Source organism: Prosopis cineraria, unplaced genomic scaffold (assembly GCF_029017545.1).
Source record: "Prosopis cineraria cultivar Desert tree isolate PC_DT_omini unplaced genomic scaffold, ASM2901754v1 PC4, whole genome shotgun sequence".
Taxonomy (NCBI): Eukaryota; Viridiplantae; Streptophyta; class Magnoliopsida; order Fabales; family Fabaceae; genus Prosopis; species Prosopis cineraria.
This window is the reverse complement of record NW_026555335.1, coordinates 12963428-12986168: the sequence shown is the minus strand read 5'-3', so window position 1 is coordinate 12986168 and position 22741 is coordinate 12963428. Positions and strand designations below refer to the sequence as shown.

The window sequence follows — 22741 nt, the reverse complement described above, 5'->3', positions numbered from 1 at the left end:
CATGAATATATGTTTTCTCTATTATTTAAAATAATTAATAAAAATAAAAATTAAAAAAACACTTGACTCGTACCAAGAATCGGCCAAGTTGATCAATTAATCAAATTCGTACACTATCATGTTTGTTGTGATTAGTTATTAGCTACTCATGTAATTATTCACATTCTCGTCTTAGAGTGTAAAGTACTTTTAGGGCTATTTGGTTTCTATTCTCATTTATTATTTTTAAAAATTGTTTTGTAATGTAATTTTTAAAATTATCTCCAAAAAAATATAATTTTAAATACCTATACTTTACTCACATTTTACTACAAATTTATACACTTTTTTTGATATTTCAAATCCTTACACTTTTGTTTTTATGTTTTAGATCTTTTCAAGATCCTTATACTTTATTTATTTAGAGATTTAAAATATTAAAAAATAAAAGTATAAGGATTTAGAACACCAAAAAAGTGCAGGGATACAAAGCTATGTTTTTTCAATTTTTTCAAAACAAAATAAAATGAGAATTCATTTGGTTATATCAATTATAAAATAATTTTAGAATTAAAAATGGACTGATAATGATGGTTATAAGTAATTAATGATAGCAACTAATGATAGAAATTTTTCAAGGTAATTATAATTTTCATTAATTAAATATAGTGTATTTTAAAAACAAGAAAAAAAAAAACAATTTGAAGTTGTTTCTATTTTTTATTTTTAAAAAAATAAAAAATAATTTTAAAAATAATTAAATAAAAAACACATATCTAAACAATTTTTAAAATTTTTCTATTTTCAAAAAAATATTAAAAACAAAAAACAAACAGGTTCTAAAATATTTGTATTTTGTTTCAATTTGATTCATTAGCGTTACAGTGTTGTATTACTCCCTCGCTCAAGTCACGCCCTGGAAGGAAAATTGTAATGTCACTTTACATATATTTTGTCAGTATATAAAAATGTTTTTTACAAATTTTTTTTAATAAAAATCTTGCATGAGTTAACTCCAAGATCACTTAGTACTTAAAATCAACAAGATTTTCACGTTAACATCAAGATTTAAAATCATAACTTTATGGGTTATTTCTCTCGATATGTTCTCATCCTTGCATATTTTCGATGTAGGTAATTTATGTATATCTTTTTAAATGGATGGTATTAATTGGGATAGATGTAAAAAATTATTCAATTTTAAGTTTTTTTAAATTAGGATTTTATATTAATCTATCCCAATCTGATATGATGATTAGATTGATAAAATTGTTCGTACTCAACATTATTTTACTTTTGTCAGAATGACAGAGAAGTTTCTTTAATTTAAATTAAGTTTCAAGTATTAAATTTTAAAAATTTATAACTCAATTTTTTAGTTTTATAATTCTGTTGTGATGAATTTATAACTTATATTTTAAATTTTAATTAAAAAAAATAATTTTTTTATTATTCAATCATATTAAAATTAAAAAAATAAATTATAAATTTATTACAATACAGCTGTAAAATTAATAGATTGAGTTATGAATTTCTGTTATTTGGTACTTAAAATCTAACTTAAATTAATTGATTCTTTTGAGGCTTCTTTGTCATTCTCGCTTTTACTTTTAACATTTATTTATTATTTTTTTTGCCAAATACTTTTAACATTATTACTGTCTTATTTTTTTATACTACTAATACTAATTCAATTCACTCCATTGGCTCTTTAATTACTGTCATGTGTCACGCTTAAAAGGAAGAATTAAGCTCATATTCAAGTATAAATTTTGAGGAGAAAAAAAAATCACATTAAATAAGATTATATTGAAAGAGAAGTGTCTAGGTACGTAAAACATATAGATTGACTAACCAGATGATATTATGCGTGAAATTATATGATCTTACTGTGATAGCAAAGAATATGTATGCTGTAATAATTAATTATTTTTAGGATAAATATAACTTTTGATTCATGTAATTTACTCATATTATGCTTTTGATCCCTATATTTTTTTAATATTTAAAGTTTCTATACTTTTATTTTTTATTACTTTGAATCCTTTTAAGATCCTATACTTTACTTATAAGAAGATTAAAAATAGTGAAAAATAAAAGCGTAAAAACCTAAAATATAAAAAAAAAGTATAAAGATTAAAAGCAAAACATAAATAAAGTATAGGGATTAAAATTTATATTTACTCTTATTTTTATATATTTTTTCACGAGTTTATTGAAAAATATTTAATGAACATTATTTTTTATGGTAAATGGATTAAGGTAGAGACAAAACGAAGTTGTCTTGGCTCGATGTGTTCTAAATTTAATCCAAGTGTGAGAAAGCAGTCTGCGGAACATAGTTGCTGACTGGCTGTTACGGTACGGATCTAATCACAGTCAAAAAATGACCTATAATTTAATCATTATTGGTCTTGTTGTCAATATTCAAATTCTCGTCCACTTGTCAAAATTAACGTGAAAATTAATTATGTTTCGTCACTAAATACCTCGTCTCGTTTTTCTTGATTTGTCGTAATTGTAGCGGCGAGCAACTATAAGCTGAAGACTAGTTTTTGCAAAAAGAAAATAATAATAATAACTCAGGGTCAAGACAAAGGAAGGGTTCCAGAATGGAATCCATTTTGGAAGTGAATCCTTGAACGCTACTTATGTCTCATTATCATTAGTAAAAGCTTGAAACTGCCTGATTATATCCTTTCTAGATAGTTTCTGCAATATAGTTTTTAAATTTATTTGTAAAAAAATATAATTTTAAATTTCTATACTTTACTCGCGTTTTGTTATAAATTTTTATATTTTTTTTATATTCTAAATTCCTACACTTTTATTTTTCAGTATTCTAAGTCCTTCCAAAATCTTTATATTGTGTTCATTTGGGGACTTAAAATATTAAAAAATAAAAGTATAGAGATTTCGAACATCAAAAAAAGTGTAAGGGCCTATAGCAAAATAAAAATAAAATACAGGGATCTAAAGTTATGTTTTTTTAATTCTTTTTCAAAACAAAATAAAATGAGAATCCGTTTGGTTATGTCAATTAAAAAATAGTTTTAAAATTAAAAATGAATTGATAGTGATGATTATAGATTCATTTACTCAAATACTCAATGAAAGTTTCACATGACATTATAATAATCTTTCGATTTAATCGAACAATTGTCAAAGATTTTGTTATATGATACTCCACAAATACCAAATCTCAAATTTTTAAAAGAGACACTAACATATGTGAGAAGTGTTATAATCATGGCGGTATAGTTGTCGAACTCTCAAATTAACTTTTTGAGTTTATCATTTTTATATTTTTAACTTATAAAAGCACATTAACTTACTTATAAACTTGAACTAGATGAAATTCGATTAAATTTGTGAGTGAACTCTCCATGTTTGCTGATTTTACGTTTTTAGTTTTATAAAATCGTGTCAATTTATTTAGAAATTCAGACTAGATGCAATCAATTAAACTTGTTAAATTTGCCAATTTTTAATTGAGTTGAGCAAATTAGGTATATATTATGTAGAACTCGTTTCATAGAAGCGGTAGGACACAATTCAAAGAAAAATAAAATTCAAAAAGCAAAAAATTAATAGTAATATTAATAAAAAAGAAAACAACAAAAATAAGTTGCTCTATTTTAAAATTTTTATGTTAAGTATGATAATCTATCAATATAGGTAGATTTAATTTCAATGACTTATATTTAAAATATATTTAAATTAAATTATGATCATAGTTTATATTTTAATTATTTAATCATCTACTTTTAATGGTTATTTATTAATAAAAAAAACTCTTTCAAGTTGACAATCCAAACTCATACTCAAGTTTACATTTTTGTTATGAATTTACTTAAACTTGTTAGTTTGACAACCTTCTAACAAGATTGTTTTGAATTGTTTGAGGGTTATATATTTTGATCATTTTCAAGTGTTAATGAAAATTCAATGTCTATAATTGAGACACTCTTTATGTGAGTGAATTTAAACCACTCACTAATCAAAATTCTTGGATTCAGGCTATCCACCCAATCCAAATCCAATTATATCTGCCCTTAATTTGTTGGTCCATGGGAAAAGGGATAATGCCATTGTTTAATATCAATATAATATCTAGGTTATTTAGATTTAATTTAGTGGGTTAATATTTTTATTTTCTTAATTTTACATAATTAATTACAGATAAAAATTATTTTTCTTCTGAATAATCTTCTCCTAAAATAAAAAGCCTAATTTTAAAAATATAAAAATGTATATATAACTTATCAAAGATTACATGAATTATAAACATGCATCCATGATTGGACATTAAGATAAAAAAGTCTAAATCCTTTACATAAATTTAAATGGTCCATACCTATTATTTTATTTATAGCAGCATTTGTGTTGCCCTAGCAATGAAAGCAACAGAGAATTCATTGTTTGATCACCCTGAAGCCTAAACCTACAAGTTCATAATATGAACCACACGAAATATAAGGTTTATATATTCACAATCACATCTCATGTCACTTTCTTTCCAAAATCATATAAGCACGAATATAGAGAATCATGTTCGTTTGAGTTTTAGCAATTAGCTTGAAGTTGACAACTGGACAGATTGGCAAATAACAAATTATATACATAGAGACACTTATATATTATAGTTAATGCCATAAGTACAAGGAAAATGGCGCTCACACGATTCATACTTATAATTTAAATAACTTTAGCCATTCATTTAAAAAAAGGGAAAATCATATTAAAGGATCTTTGAAGAATCTTAGTTACGAAAAAATACCAAAATATTTTAAAATTGTTCTGAAATCCCTAACATGACATCTGACTAAAAATTGAATGAGAAAAGATAAAAACCAACCATGCTTGTTATTTTTCATTACGGTGCTTTTGTTCTTTATCACACTTGTACATGTTAAATTGTTATTGTTACTTATGATTTTCTGCATGCTTATCAGAATAATACACACACTTATCGCTCTCCATTATCGTGCTTATTAGAATATCGCATTGGTTATTTTTTTTACATTTGTACTTGTTCAAAAGTTATGGTTATTTGTTATTTTTCATGTGCATGTTTGTAAAAGCAATACTCTCCCTCGTCATTCATTACCCACAACCATGCATGTTAAAGCATTACATTTGTTATTTTTAGACTCATATTTGTTAAACATTATGGTTATTTGTCATTTTTATATTTATGTTTGTCAAAACAATGCACTCACTAGTTATTTTTTAACTGTCATGCTTGTTATATTATTGCACTTGGTATTTTTTAAATTCGTGCCTGTTAAATTGTTATTGTTACTTGTCATTTTTTATATGTATGCTTGTCAGAACAACATTTATACTATATGAAATTTAGAAGAGTTATTTTCTTCTTTTCTCATTCAATCTTTTTGTTAGATGGCACTTTAAGGATTTCAGAGCAATTTCAAAATATTTTGAACTTTTCTTAATTAAGGTTCTCTAGAGATCCTTTAATACGACTTTTTCTTATGTCTCTGGATATCGATGGTTACTTTCTTTTAATTTTACTTTTTCACAATTTTTTATAAGTAGAGTTAAAATTTACATATGAAAGAAAAATTGTTTATAAAAATAATGTATTAAAGGTTAAGGTATATTTTTATCCTTGAATTTTTCCTTGAAGACCAATTTAATCATTGTATTGATAAGTGGAATAATTTTATTCATGAACTATTTTTTTGAGAAGTATTAGACACCTTTTAGAAGGTTTTTTTTAAAAAAAATAATTTAAAAGCAAAATTACCTAACTTATCAATACAAGAGTAAAATTGCCTTTTGAGAAAAAGTTTGGTGATAAAAATGTACCTTAACCCCCATGTATTAATAAGGATAAATTGAACAAATATTTCTATTGAAACAAAATCAATGATTTAACTAACGTTTTCTGATTTAGTAAGATAGTTATCAGTTATTTATAATTTTATATACACGATGAGAGGGATTACAAGATATGCTTTTTAAAGTTCCAACTTTATATATTCTCATTATTATATTATGGTATTTTTTTTCATTTTTTATAGTTCTAATAATATGTCAAAATATGCTTCTTATATATCACCAATCACCATGGTCAGATTATCATTTTTTTAATCAAAATCAAGTTATTCACTTATCCTCAATTAATTCCAATAATACTTGAATGTGAATGAATGAAATAGCTAAATATAATTTTTTTTACTTTAGCAGAAAAACAAAAATTTGATTTTGAACTTATTGATATTATTTTTCAAGTATTACAATTCAAACATTAATTATGCATGAGAGGAGGCAGAAAGGGTTAAAATACTCCATTCCATTCAAAACTATAATTGAATTACTCCTTTCATCTCTATATATAAGATGTTTTTAAATAAATCACACAAATTAATAAAAGTTGGTTATCTAATTAAAAGCATAGTAATATTCTAATTTTATTTCTAATTATTGTAAATAAAAAATAATTTTTTTAAAGTAAATTAATAAAAGTACTTATTCCTTCTGTTCAAAAATTGTAAGGTGTTTTTTGAGGAGTTAGTTATTCAAAAATATAATACATTTTTAGCTTTTTGAGGTGTAATTATTATCTTTTTTTTCAAAAGTTTTCCTATTAATAGTGACTTTATATTTATTATAAAGTATTTAATAGGGATAAATATAAAAAGATATGGTTAGTTTGAAAGTAGGCAACTACTTTATTAGGAAGTGAGATTTAATTAAAAATGCCTTACATTTTTTGAATGGAGGGAGCATCTTTTTCTCTTTTCAAATTTAATAAAAATATAATGGCTTGTTCATTAAAAGATATACTAACAACCTCTTATATTTAGAGGGATAAAAAAATTTTAAAAAATCTCTTATATATAAGGACGGAGGGAGTATATCTTTAATAAGGTGGTAATTAATTATCAAAATAACACTAATAGGATGTTTTATTTATATATAAAAGGTTGAATGATTTATTTATTAAAATGTTTCTAGGAAAAAAATATCATTAATTATACATTAAAAAATAAAAAATGTCTCATATTTCTTAACATTTAACCTAAAAAAAATGATACTTCTTCCTGTCTAAAATATAAGCATTTTCTTTCAACTAATCTTAATTCAAAACATAAGAAATTTAATATATTAAAAAAAATTTCATTTTATATCTTTATTAATCGAGATCATTGTGCAAAGTTATATTTTACTCGTCATAAAATGTATTGATAATTGAAATTAAGAATAAAAATAGAAAAAATAATAATAAATTTTTTTAAAATATATAAATAATAATTTGATCTCTCAAAATATCATAATTTTCTTGAACCCCCTAAAAGCTTTTCTGTCATTAATGAATTTATATAAATTACCTAATTACCTTGTTGAAAATAAATCATTCACAAGTTTTATTTAAATATTTACAACTTTTCTTCTTATATTCATAAAAATGTAACATTAAATCACAAAAGCAAATAAAAAATTGAACATGTAAAGTTGTAATTTACTGTTGTATTGTTATGAATATAAGAAAAAAAGTTATAAATATTTTAAAAAAACTTATGAATCATTTATTTTTAACAAGGATAATTTAATAATTTATATAAATTTATTAATGATAAAAAAGTCTCTAAAAATTTAAAAAAATATGACATTTTAAGGGACTAAATTATTATTTATATATTTTAAAAGGAATTTTATTGTCATTTTTTATAAAAAACAATATATTTTTTAAAAAATAAAGATTTTATTGATATGCAATTTTTTTTAAAAAAAAATTTTATAGTGAAAATGACAATAAACTTTCACTAAAATATATAAATAATAATTATGTCCTTTGAAATATTATAATTCCTCTGAAATTCTTAGATATCTTTCTGACATTAATAATTTAAGGTTAAATGACTAAATTGTCCCTTGCTTAAAATAAAAAAAAAAAAGCTAACGTGAATTTAAATTTTTTATTCAATTTTTACAATTAAAAAAATAAAAATTATGATTGCTTAGACAAAAAATTTTAACTAGTTATTTCTAAAAAATTGGATTTCAATGATAAAAAAAATTCATGTGAAAAGTTATGATTTATTATTTAATTCTTATGATTCACAAAATAAAAATTGTAACTGTTTAAACAAAAGTTGTGATTGGTTATTTTCACAACTTGGACTTCAATGATAAAAGAAATTTCACGTGAGAAGTTATAATTCCTTATTTAATTTTTACAATTTATAAAATTAAAGTTATAATTAGAACTGATTATTTTCAGAGCTTATTTGTCAATTGTAAAATAAATTTTACTTGAAGAGTTGTGATTTTTTTATTTAATTTTTATGTTTTACAGAATAAAATTGTGATTGAAAAAATAAGGTCAGACCTATTATTTTTATTTTTAAATAAAAAATAATTTAATATTTAACTTAAAATTATTAATATAAAAAAAGTGTCCATTAAAATTTTAAAAAAATTCTTGTTTAAAAAAATTTATACTTTTTTTTTATAATTTTATTGTCATCTATCCTTATTTATATTTTAAAATAGAGAAAGTAATTGAGCACTGTAATATTGTTAGACAAAAATACATTGGCCTTTGATTCACGTCAGAGAGCTGTCCACAAATCTCTAGACATGGGAATAATAATAAACAAGGTCTCATTTCCACGAGCAACATAACAGACAGGCCCGACAAAATTTTGGTATTACCTGAAGTCTAAATCTTTTTGTCAAAAAGATTGAGTCAGACAACTCAAGATCTGATTTAATTTTGATATAATTTAAAGTCGAATGAAATTGGATTGATTTAGTAGGATTAAAAGATCAATTTTAATTTTTTTCAGTATTTAACTTTTCTTTTTTTTTTGAAATAATAATTTATTTTAACATAAAAAATCAATTAATATAATAAAATTACTTATAGTAATATAAAATTTATCACAATAATAACAATTATAAATTTACAATAATCCCTAATAATAACACAAAATTTTCGGTTGCAATATAAATAATTTAAATTAAATAATTTTTAACTGTTTGAAGTCGATTGCATCAAATTTGAAAAAATTAAGGTCGATTATTATTGAAATTTTGTTAAATATTCATGATTTTACAAATATAAAACATAAAAAAATTACTAACTTTTATTATAAATTAATTTATAATAATAATAATAATTAATAAATTAATTATAATTATATTAAATAAATTTATAGAGTTTGATGAAACCAAATAATTCAAATACTCAATTTTTTGTCAAATCTAAATCAAAGAAAAAGTCTAATCTCTTTTATCTCTTCAATCTTAAAAGACTAACTTTTGTCTTGGATCCAATTGAATCACGTTGTTTCGAGTTGAATTGTACCGAATTGGATCAAACTAGACTTTTGTACAGCCCCTAGTGCACGAACATGCTGAGCGAGTTTTACCTTGTCGTACTGATATGATATTCAAGTTAATTATTACGTTCACACTTTGCAGAGACATATTCCTCCAATTGGCAGAGCATAGAGAGAGAATCTTTGAAATAAATTAGCTTCCCGTGGAGCCCATGTCGTTCATTATTTGTTCTTTGTGCTGAGACTTGTCTTTGAAATCATCTCTTCGTTGCTTCTAAGAAGCATACACTATCTTTTACTTACAATTAATTATTTAATTAAAACCACTCATTTTCATCTGCCATGTGCATACCTAAATTCTCACTTATGTGGTGTAGTCCATGACCAGATACGCTCCCTCCTATTTTTATTATAAATTACTTCCAATCATTTTATACATTTTAATAAAATTATTATAAAAAAATGAAATATACTTTTATTTTTACTTTTCACTTTAAATAATAATATAATTACATTAAATACCTTTACACTAATTAAAAAAATATAAAATTAAAAAAATTGGTTTAATTATTATAAAGTGGCTTATATTTTAAATAAAAATTATTTTTTTAAAGGTGTGTTATAAATAAAATTAGAGAAAGTATTTCACTACTTGGATTTACCTATGTTAGGTGGCCCGGTTTTACTTTTTAGTTTTCACTCTGTTGTTTCTTTAAAAAAAAAAAAAAGATGCTTGCTTGTAAAAGGTTTATAATTTTTTTGGTATGAAAAAAGTTTTATAATTTTATTATATGATATGATGATGGAGTCCCTCGGTAATGACAGTTTGTTGTATACTTACTCCACTTACTATTATAAGTCAATTTAATCAGGGAATTAAAAATGGGTCATTAAGGACAAAAATCTATTAAATATTTGGTTATAAGTCCCAGAAGCATAAATAAACCCACAAAAGACCACGATCCCGAAGGATAATTTCTTTTCAGCAATATATATATATATATATATATATATCAAAATAGAATACACTTCATTTTCCTGCACTTTTTTCTAGTGTACGGCTTGTTAAAAATTCTTGAATGACTTCAACATATCGGAGCAAAAATGGGAAGGAGATTTTGATTTTTCTCCAAAAATATATTGTTGCCCTGCAAGTTTTTTATTTGGTTTGAGACTTCAGCCCAAATATTTGGGCCTTTTGGTCATCGTGGCCAATTTTTCCATATCCATTAGTTAATAGAGGTTAAGTATTTTTTCTTGGTTAATGACATTTTTGAAATAAACAAATCAATGACCTTTAATATTTTGTATAATATATTATAAATCAAAATATAAAAACTTAAAAAAGCATAGGAAAAGTACCTTTTAAGAGTAGTAAATAGAAGGAATATTGTTTTTAGTTTTATTTGTTTTTCGGATAAGAGAAGTGCTGACAGAATCATATGATTAATTGATAGCCTGGAGCAGTCTTATCTCAAAGTGAGCCATAGAGTCTCATTCATTGCACATTCCTACACGAAGCTTCATGGTATGTCCCACGTTGGAAGATTTTCGAGAGAGCTCTGGCTATATACAGTACGCGGCACATTTTAGGAAGTTAATTTTTTAGAAAGAGAGAAATAGGTTCATAATAAAATGATATTAAATTTACACCTAGGTTTTACCTAGTTGGTGGGCCCTCCGACATACTATTGATGATGAGGATGTTACAAATCGGCTTGGACAAGCTGCTATATTGTAAATCAGTAGAATTTCAAGAGAGTGCTGCCCACAAAACGAGTATGCTACCAAGTCGTTATTCCTTTTATTTAAAAATATAAAATATTTTTAATTAAATTTTATTTTTAATAAAATAATTATTTATTTTTAAATTAATCTCATCTTTTTATATTTACTTCTATTAACTATTTTATAATAAATATAAAATTATCATCAATAGGGACACTTTAAAAAAAAAAGGCAATGATTACACTTTAAAAGATTAAAAATAACTTTCATTTTTAAAAATCTAACTTCTTAAAAAATATTTTATATTTTTGAACGAAGGGAGTAGCTTTTTAAGGAGAGAATAATGATACTATGACAATTAACTACTTATTGCTTTTTCTGTATTTTAATCTAAACAACACTTTTTTTTTTTAATAGAATGCCATGAATAGACCATGCAAATAGACACCTTATGTTATTTCAGCATACAAAAGGTTTCTAATTATAAAAAATATAAATATTTAAATTATTGATAAAAACTTAATAAACCATCCAACCTATGCATTTATTAATTTTTATGAAAACGTGATAACAAATAATGGTTCAATTTTTCATTAAACAACAAATTTCTTAAACGTACTACCTTCCCCCCTTAAAAATATCTAGAACTTGGTATTGTAAATTAAAAAACAATGCCAATTATATATATATATATATATATATATTTTAAAAAACGATAGTAAAACTGTGGAAGTGAAACATAAAGTGATGCGGGTCACCATGTATCATATTTATTTTTCTAGTACAAAGTTTGGACTTATTTATTTTTAACTCACACATGCTTAAAATATTCTAGCCTATAGATCACTTCACTCTCTTAATCACCGCCACCCACACCGTGACCATAGCCGGAGCCCTCACCATGACCATAGCCGGAGCCACCGCCTCCTCCACCGCCCCCACCGCCTCCTCCACCTCCGCGTCCTTGTCCTCTTCCCGACCCAGCTCGAGAGCCCGCATAAGACCCGGCGTGCGAACCAGCTTCAGAACCCGCTCCAGATCCAGAGCCAGAAGACGAAGAGGACGAGCTGGATGAAGAACTTGAACTGGAGCCAGACCCAGACCCGGCTCCAGCTCCAGCTCCGGATCCACTTCCACCTCCTAGGCCCAAGCCCAATCCTGCTCCAACTCCAAGGCCCAGCCCACCAAGGTCCAGACTCAAGTCCTTCCTTTCGATAACCCTGCTCTCTGATGAAACAAAAGCAGACGCGAGAAGAAGCAGAGCAAGCAGAGAACAAGACCAGGATGCAGAAGCACCCATTGGCACAGAGAAAATGAAGGAGAACGCAAACTATATAAGGAATATGATCGATGAAGTTGATGCCACAGCAAGTAAGTAAATAAGATCACTCTGGGTTTTCTGATGGGAAGCTCAAGAGTTTTGGCCTGAATATATATTATGTAGAACTCGTTTCATAGAAGCGGTAGGACACAATTCAAAGAAAAATAAAATTCAAAAAGCAAAAAATTAATAGTAATATTAATAAAAAAGAAAACAACAAAAATAAGTTGCTCTATTTTAAAATTTTTATGTTAAGTATGATAATCTATCAATATAGGTAGATTTAATTTCAATGACTTATATTTAAAATATATTTAAATTAAATTATGATCATAGTTTATATTTTAATTATTTAATCATCTACTTTTAATGGTTATTTATTAATAAAAAAAAACTCTTTCAAGTTGACAATCCAAACTCATACTCAAGTTTACATTTTTGTTATGAATTTACTTAAACTTGTTAGTTTGACAACCTTCTAACAAGATTGTTTTGAATTGTTTGAGGGTTATATATTTTGATCATTTTCAAGTGTTAATGAAAATTCAATGTCTATAATTGAGACACTCTTTATGTGAGTGAATTTAAACCACTCACTAATCAAAATTCTTGGATTCAGGCTATCCACCCAATCCAAATCCAATTATATCTGCCCTTAATTTGTTGGTCCATGGGAAAAGGGATAATGCCATTGTTTAATATCAATATAATATCTAGGTTATTTAGATTTAATTTAGTGGGTTAATATTTTTATTTTCTTAATTTTACATAATTAATTACAGATAAAAATTATTTTTCTTCTGAATAATCTTCTCCTAAAATAAAAAGCCTAATTTTAAAAATATAAAAATGTATATATAACTTATCAAAGATTACATGAATTATAAACATGCATCCATGATTGGACATTAAGATAAAAAAGTCTAAATCCTTTACATAAATTTAAATGGTCCATACCTATTATTTTATTTATAGCAGCATTTGTGTTGCCCTAGCAATGAAAGCAACAGAGAATTCATTGTTTGATCACCCTGAAGCCTAAACCTACAAGTTCATAATATGAACCACACGAAATATAAGGTTTATATATTCACAATCACATCTCATGTCACTTTCTTTCCAAAATCATATAAGCACGAATATAGAGAATCATGTTCGTTTGAGTTTTAGCAATTAGCTTGAAGTTGACAACTGGACAGATTGGCAAATAACAAATTATATACATAGAGACACTTATATATTATAGTTAATGCCATAAGTACAAGGAAAATGGCGCTCACACGATTCATACTTATAATTTAAATAACTTTAGCCATTCATTTAAAAAAAGGGAAAATCATATTAAAGGATCTTTGAAGAATCTTAGTTACGAAAAAATACCAAAATATTTTAAAATTGTTCTGAAATCCCTAACATGACATCTGACTAAAAATTGAATGAGAAAAGATAAAAACCAACCATGCTTGTTATTTTTCATTACGGTGCTTTTGTTCTTTATCACACTTGTACATGTTAAATTGTTATTGTTACTTATGATTTTCTGCATGCTTATCAGAATAATACGCACACTTATCGCTCTCCATTATCGTGCTTATTAGAATATCGCATTGGTTATTTTTTTTACATTTGTACTTGTTCAAAAGTTATGGTTATTTGTTATTTTTCATGTGCATGTTTGTAAAAGCAATACTCTCCCTCGTCATTCATTACCCACAACCATGCATGTTAAAGCATTACATTTGTTATTTTTAGACTCATATTTGTTAAACATTATGGTTATTTGTCATTTTTATATTTATGTTTGTCAAAACAATGCACTCACTAGTTATTTTTTAACTGTCATGCTTGTTATATTATTGCACTTGGTATTTTTTAAATTCGTGCCTGTTAAATTGTTATTGTTACTTGTCATTTTTTATATGTATGCTTGTCAGAACAACATTTATACTATATGAAATTTAGAAGAGTTATTTTCTTCTTTTCTCATTCAATCTTTTTGTTAGATGGCACTTTAAGGATTTCAGAGCAATTTCAAAATATTTTGAACTTTTCTTAATTAAGGTTCTCTAGAGATCCTTTAATACGACTTTTTCTTATGTCTCTGGATATCGATGGTTACTTTCTTTTAATTTTACTTTTTCACAATTTTTTATAAGTAGAGTTAAAATTTACATATGAAAGAAAAATTGTTTATAAAAATAATGTATTAAAGGTTAAGGTATATTTTTATCCTTGAATTTTTCCTTGAAGACCAATTTAATCATTGTATTGATAAGTGGAATAATTTTATTCATGAACTATTTTTTTGAGAAGTATTAGACACCTTTTAGAAGGTTTTTTTTAAAAAAAATAATTTAAAAGCAAAATTACCTAACTTATCAATACAAGAGTAAAATTGCCTTTTGAGAAAAAGTTTGGTGATAAAAATGTACCTTAACCCCCATGTATTAATAAGGATAAATTGAACAAATATTTCTATTGAAACAAAATCAATGATTTAACTAACGTTTTCTGATTTAGTAAGATAGTTATCAGTTATTTATAATTTTATATACACGATGAGAGGGATTACAAGATATGCTTTTTAAAGTTCCAACTTTATATATTCTCATTATTATATTATGGTATTTTTTTTCATTTTTTATAGTTCTAATAATATGTCAAAATATGCTTCTTATATATCACCAATCACCATGGTCAGATTATCATTTTTTTAATCAAAATCAAGTTATTCACTTATCCTCAATTAATTCCAATAATACTTGAATGTGAATGAATGAAATAGCTAAATATAATTTTTTTTACTTTAGCAGAAAAACAAAAATTTGATTTTGAACTTATTGATATTATTTTTCAAGTATTACAATTCAAACATTAATTATGCATGAGAGGAGGCAGAAAGGGTTAAAATACTCCATTCCATTCAAAACTATAATTGAATTACTCCTTTCATCTCTATATATAAGATGTTTTTAAATAAATCACACAAATTAATAAAAGTTGGTTATCTAATTAAAAGCATAGTAATATTCTAATTTTATTTCTAATTATTGTAAATAAAAAATAATTTTTTTAAAGTAAATTAATAAAAGTACTTATTCCTTCTGTTCAAAAATTGTAAGGTGTTTTTTGAGGAGTTAGTTATTCAAAAATATAATACATTTTTAGCTTTTTGAGGTGTAATTATTATCTTTTTTTTCAAAAGTTTTCCTATTAATAGTGACTTTATATTTATTATAAAGTATTTAATAGGGATAAATATAAAAAGATATGGTTAGTTTGAAAGTAGGCAACTACTTTATTAGGAAGTGAGATTTAATTAAAAATGCCTTACATTTTTTGAATGGAGGGAGCATCTTTTTCTCTTTTCAAATTTAATAAAAATATAATGGCTTGTTCATTAAAAGATATACTAACAACCTCTTATATTTAGAGGGATAAAAAAATTTTAAAAAATCTCTTATATATAAGGACGGAGGGAGTATATCTTTAATAAGGTGGTAATTAATTATCAAAATAACACTAATAGGATGTTTTATTTATATATAAAAGGTTGAATGATTTATTTATTAAAATGTTTCTAGGAAAAAAATATCATTAATTATACATTAAAAAATAAAAAATGTCTCATATTTCTTAACATTTAACCTAAAAAAAATGATACTTCTTCCTGTCTAAAATATAAGCATTTTCTTTCAACTAATCTTAATTCAAAACATAAGAAATTTAATATATTAAAAAAAATTTCATTTTATATCTTTATTAATCGAGATCATTGTGCAAAGTTATATTTTACTCGTCATAAAATGTATTGATAATTGAAATTAAGAATAAAAATAGAAAAAATAATAATAAATTTTTTTAAAATATATAAATAATAATTTGATCTCTCAAAATATCATAATTTTCTTGAACCCCCTAAAAGCTTTTCTGTCATTAATGAATTTATATAAATTACCTAATTACCTTGTTGAAAATAAATCATTCACAAGTTTTATTTAAATATTTACAACTTTTCTTCTTATATTCATAAAAATGTAACATTAAATCACAAAAGCAAATAAAAAATTGAACATGTAAAGTTGTAATTTACTGTTGTATTGTTATGAATATAAGAAAAAAAGTTATAAATATTTTAAAAAAACTTATGAATCATTTATTTTTAACAAGGATAATTTAATAATTTATATAAATTTATTAATGATAAAAAAGTCTCTAAAAATTTAAAAAAATATGACATTTTAAGGGACTAAATTATTATTTATATATTTTAAAAGGAATTTTATTGTCATTTTTTATAAAAAACAATATATTTTTTAAAAAATAAAGATTTTATTGATATGCAATTTTTTTTAAAAAAAATTTTATAGTGAAAATGACAATAAACTTTCACTAAAATATATAAATAATAATTATGTCCTTTGAAATATTATAATTCCTCTGAAATTCTTAGATATCTTTCTGACATTAATAATTTAAGGTTAAATGACTAAATTGTCCCTTGCTTAAAATAAAAAAAAAAAGCTAACGTGAATTTAAATTTTTTATTCAATTTTTACAATTAAAAAAATAAAAATTATGATTGCTTAGACAAAAAATTTTAACTAGTTATTTCTAAAAAATTGGATTTCAATGATAAAAAAAATTCATGTGAAAAGTTATGATTTATTATTTAATTCTTATGATTCACAAAATAAAAATTGTAACTGTTTAAACAAAAGTTGTGATTGGTTATTTTCACAACTTGGACTTCAATGATAAAAGAAATTTCACGTGAGAAGTTATAATTCCTTATTTAATTTTTACAATTTATAAAATTAAAGTTATAATTAGAACTGATTATTTTCAGAGCTTATTTGTCAATTGTAAAATAAATTTTACTTGAAGAGTTGTGATTTTTTTATTTAATTTTTATGTTTTACAGAATAAAATTGTGATTGAAAAAATAAGGTCAGACCTATTATTTTTATTTTTAAATAAAAAATAATTTAATATTTAACTTAAAATTATTAATATAAAAAAAGTGTCCATTAAAATTTTAAAAAAATTCTTGTTTAAAAAAATTTATACTTTTTTTTTATAATTTTATTGTCATCTATCCTTATTTATATTTTAAAATAGAGAAAGTAATTGAGCACTGTAATATTGTTAGACAAAAATACATTGGCCTTTGATTCACGTCAGAGAGCTGTCCACAAATCTCTAGACATGGGAATAATAATAAACAAGGTCTCATTTCCACGAGCAACATAACAGACAGGCCCGACAAAATTTTGGTATTACCTGAAGTCTAAATCTTTTTGTCAAAAAGATTGAGTCAGACAACTCAAGATCTGATTTAATTTTGATATAATTTAAAGTCGAATGAAATTGGATTGATTTAGTAGGATTAAAAGATCAATTTTAATTTTTTTCAGTATTTAACTTTTCTTTTTTTTTGAAATAATAATTTATTTTAACATAAAAAATCAATTAATATAATAAAATTACTTATAGTAATATAAAATTTATCACAATAATAACAATTATAAATTTACAATAATCCCTAATAATAACACAAAATTTTCGGTTGCAATATAAATAATTTAAATTAAATAATTTTTAACTGTTTGAAGTCGATTGCATCAAATTTGAAAAAATTAAGGTCGATTATTATTGAAATTTTGTTAAATATTCATGATTTTACAAATATAAAACATAAAAAAATTACTAACTTTTATTATAAATTAATTTATAATAATAATAATAATTAATAAATTAATTATAATTATATTAAATAAATTTATAGAGTTTGATGAAACCAAATAATTCAAATACTCAATTTTTTGTCAAATCTAAATCAAAGAAAAAGTCTAATCTCTTTTATCTCTTCAATCTTAAAAGACTAACTTTTGTCTTGGATCCAATTGAATCACGTTGTTTCGAGTTGAATTGTACCGAATTGGATCAAACTAGACTTTTGTACAGCCCCTAGTGCACGAACATGCTGAGCGAGTTTTACCTTGTCGTACTGATATGATATTCAAGTTAATTATTACGTTCACACTTTGCAGAGACATATTCCTCCAATTGGCAGAGCATAGAGAGAGAATCTTTGAAATAAATTAGCTTCCCGTGGAGCCCATGTCGTTCATTATTTGTTCTTTGTGCTGAGACTTGTCTTTGAAATCATCTCTTCGTTGCTTCTAAGAAGCATACACTATCTTTTACTTACAATTAATTATTTAATTAAAACCACTCATTTTCATCTGCCATGTGCATACCTAAATTCTCACTTATGTGGTGTAGTCCATGACCAGATACGCTCCCTCCTATTTTTATTATAAATTACTTCCAATCATTTTATACATTTTAATAAAATTATTATAAAAAAATGAAATATACTTTTATTTTTACTTTTCACTTTAAATAATAATATAATTACATTAAATACCTTTACACTAATTAAAAAAAATAAAATTAAAAAAATTGGTTTAATTATTATAAAGTGGCTTATATTTTAAATAAAAATTATTTTTTTAAAGGTGTGTTATAAATAAAATTAGAGAAAGTATTTCACTACTTGGATTTACCTATGTTAGGTGGCCCGGTTTTACTTTTTAGTTTTCACTCTGTTGTTTCTTTAAAAAAAAAAAAAAAGATGCTTGCTTGTAAAAGGTTTATAATTTTTTTGGTATGAAAAAAGTTTTATAATTTTATTATATGATATGATGATGGAGTCCCTCGGTAATGACAGTTTGTTGTATACTTACTCCACTTACTATTATAAGTCAATTTAATCAGGGAATTAAAAATGGGTCATTAAGGACAAAAATCTATTAAATATTTGGTTATAAGTCCCAGAAGCATAAATAAACCCACAAAAGACCACGATCCCGAAGGATAATTTCTTTTCAGCAATATATATATATATATATATATATATCAAAATAGAATACACTTCATTTTCCTGCACTTTTTTCTAGTGTACGGCTTGTTAAAAATTCTTGAATGACTTCAACATATCGGAGCAAAAATGGGAAGGAGATTTTGATTTTTCTCCAAAAATATATTGTTGCCCTGCAAGTTTTTTATTTGGTTTGAGACTTCAGCCCAAATATTTGGGCCTTTTGGTCATCGTGGCCAATTTTTCCATATCCATTAGTTAATAGAGGTTAAGTATTTTTTCTTGGTTAATGACATTTTTGAAATAAACAAATCAATGACCTTTAATATTTTGTATAATATATTATAAATCAAAATATAAAAACTTAAAAAAGCATAGGAAAAGTACCTTTTAAGAGTAGTAAATAGAAGGAATATTGTTTTTAGTTTTATTTGTTTTTCGGATAAGAGAAGTGCTGACAGAATCATATGATTAATTGATAGCCTGGAGCAGTCTTATCTCAAAGTGAGCCATAGAGTCTCATTCATTGCACATTCCTACACGAAGCTTCATGGTATGTCCCACGTTGGAAGATTTTCGAGAGAGCTCTGGCTATATACAGTACGCGGCACATTTTAGGAAGTTAATTTTTTAGAAAGAGAGAAATAGGTTCATAATAAAATGATATTAAATTTACACCTAGGTTTTACCTAGTTGGTGGGCCCTCCGACATACTATTGATGATGAGGATGTTACAAATCGGCTTGGACAAGCTGCTATATTGTAAATCAGTAGAATTTCAAGAGAGTGCTGCCCACAAAACGAGTATGCTACCAAGTCGTTATTCCTTTTATTTAAAAATATAAAATATTTTTAATTAAATTTTATTTTTAATAAAATAATTATTTATTTTTAAATTAATCTCATCTTTTTATATTTACTTCTATTAACTATTTTATAATAAATATAAAATTATCATCAATAGGGACACTTTAAAAAAAAAAGGCAATGATTACACTTTAAAAGATTAAAAATAACTTTCATTTTTAAAAATCTAACTTCTTAAAAAATATTTTATATTTTTGAACGAAGGGAGTAGCTTTTTAAGGAGAGAATAATGATACTATGACAATTAACTACTTATTGCTTTTTCTGTATTTTAATCTAAACAACACTTTTTTTTTTTAATAGAATGCCATGAATAGACCATGCAAATAGACACCTTATGTTATTTCAGCATACAAAAGGTTTCTAATTATAAAAAATATAAATATTTAAATTATTGATAAAAACTTAATAAACCATCCAACCTATGCATTTATTAATTTTTATGAAAACGTGATAACAAATAATGGTTCAATTTTTCATTAAACAACAAATTTCTTAAACGTACTACCTTCCCCCCTTAAAAATATCTAGAACTTGGTATTGTAAATTAAAAACAATGCCAATTATATATATATATATATATATATATATTTTAAAAAACGATAGTAAAACTGTGGAAGTGAAACATAAAGTGATGCGGGTCACCATGTATCATATTTATTTTTCTAGTACAAAGTTTGGACTTATTTATTTTTAACTCACACATGCTTAAAATATTCTAGCCTATAGATCACTTCACTCTCTTAATCACCGCCACCCACACCGTGACCATAGCCGGAGCCCTCACCATGACCATAGCCGGAGCCACCGCCTCCTCCACCGCCCCCACCGCCTCCTCCACCTCCGCGTCCTTGTCCTCTTCCCGACCCAGCTCGAGAGCCCGCATAAGACCCGGCGTGCGAACCAGCTTCAGAACCCGCTCCAGATCCAGAGCCAGAAGACGAAGAGGACGAGCTGGATGAAGAACTTGAACTGGAGCCAGACCCAGACCCGGCTCCAGCTCCAGCTCCGGATCCACTTCCACCTCCTAGGCCCAAGCCCAATCCTGCTCCAACTCCAAGGCCCAGCCCACCAAGGTCCAGACTCAAGTCCTTCCTTTCGATAACCCTGCTCTCTGATGAAACAAAAGCAGACGCGAGAAGAAGCAGAGCAAGCAGAGAACAAGACCAGGATGCAGAAGCACCCATTGGCACAGAGAAAATGAAGGAGAACGCAAACTATATAAGGAATATGATCGATGAAGTTGATGCCACAGCAAGTAAGTAAATAAGATCACTCTGGGTTTTCTGATGGGAAGCTCAAGAGTTTTGGCCTGAATATATATAGTTGCTGACGCAGTGATGGGAACATTATTTTAGGGTTAGAAATTAGGAAGTGGAGGATGTGATAGGCACAAACTTTGTGGCTGAAACTTCGAGAACCAGAAGCGTGTGACTGCGTTGTTGACAAGTGCCCTGGGAAACCGACCCATTTGATGTCCACTCAAGATAGTGGAGAATGAAAAAGCTGTTCATTGCTGACTACATGCATTTTGCTGCATGTTCTTGGTTTCGTATTGTGTTTGCTTTAATTACTGGTTGTTGTTGGTGCCAGCTTAGGTCTACAGGGTTTTGCTTAGCACTTACCCACAGAAAGTCTCACTAGTTTTACAAATTACAAGTATCTTTCTCATACACGAAGTATGATGAGACATTAAATATAAATAACTTTTTCAATAAACATTTGAATTTTAGTTCCTCGTAATGTAAGGTTTAATCTATTTTCCTAGGCCTAACCCATTGGTTAGTCTTATCTTTTTTTTTTTTTTTTTCCTGGGAATGAAGCAGGTATATATATTACTAAGAAGAAATAAAACCAGTTACAACTAAGCAGGGCATCATCCACTCACTATTACAAAATATACATTTTACTATCCTCAATTTACGTCACTTTTCTTAAAAGTGATGTAAAAAATAGAGGTGATAATAATTTCATAAATAAATATTGAATTTGGGAGCCTATCCATGTCACTTTATAGAAATCAACATGGTTATTTAAATCCATTTCATTTTACACGTAGCGATGTCGATTATGAAGAACATATAAATATGAATTATTTATTCACTATAAATTATCTACATCGTTTTTTTTTAAAATGAAATGTAAATAGTATATCCACGTCTATTTTTATTAAAAAAACATAGATTCAAAAACATTTTAAATAATATTATATTTTTTTTTATGTTGAGAATACACGTCGTTTTTAAAATGTGACATGGACTGTAAAAATCATATCATTTTAAATTTATAGGATGCAATTGATTTAATATAATTTAATTTAAATTTTAATAATTTATTTGGCTTACCTAATCTACATCGCTTTTTAATAAAAAAAAAAATCAACGTGAAAATGTTTTAAATCCATGTCCTGTTTTTTTTAAAAAAAAAGGTGACATGAATTTTGATGAATTTTTTTAAAATAGATATGTCCCCTTTACTAGTTCATCTTATGTATTTTGAAACCTCTCCCTCAGCAACTCTCTTTTCTCCCCATTTGACAAGCAACTTTGAGACCCACAACTTCGCCTCCTCTTTCCCATGGGATAGCAATAGCTGATTAGTGTTATTTTCACCCACAAATCCTTTTTCTTTGTAGATCTTTCTAAC

At 25.4% G+C, this 22741-nt stretch overlaps 2 protein-coding genes across 2 annotated transcripts; both read right to left on the bottom strand.

The window, feature by feature from the left end:
* Window positions 1-11754: 11754 nt before the first annotated feature.
* Window positions 11755-12433, bottom strand: LOC129309953 (putative glycine-rich cell wall structural protein 1). Its single transcript, XM_054951740.1, has one exon. It carries the CDS (start codon window positions 12319-12321, stop codon window positions 11878-11880), a length of 444 nt encoding a protein of 147 aa, XP_054807715.1. The 5' UTR covers window positions 12322-12433; the 3' UTR covers window positions 11755-11877.
* An 8282-nt stretch (window positions 12434-20715) lies between these two features.
* LOC129309898 (putative glycine-rich cell wall structural protein 1) lies at window positions 20716-21399 on the bottom strand. Its single transcript, XM_054951651.1, has one exon. The coding sequence runs from the start codon at window positions 21280-21282 to the stop codon at window positions 20839-20841; it is 444 nt and encodes a 147-aa protein (XP_054807626.1). The 5' UTR covers window positions 21283-21399; the 3' UTR covers window positions 20716-20838.
* Between the last annotated feature and the right edge of the window lie 1342 nt (window positions 21400-22741).

Bases quoted from the DNA above. Each gene is read 5' to 3' on its own strand.
- LOC129309953 (XM_054951740.1), bottom strand. From the start codon at position 12,321: ATGGGTGCTTCTGCATCCTGGTCTTGTTCTCTGCTTGCTCTGCTTCTT.
- LOC129309898 (XM_054951651.1), bottom strand. From the start codon at position 21,282: ATGGGTGCTTCTGCATCCTGGTCTTGTTCTCTGCTTGCTCTGCTTCTT.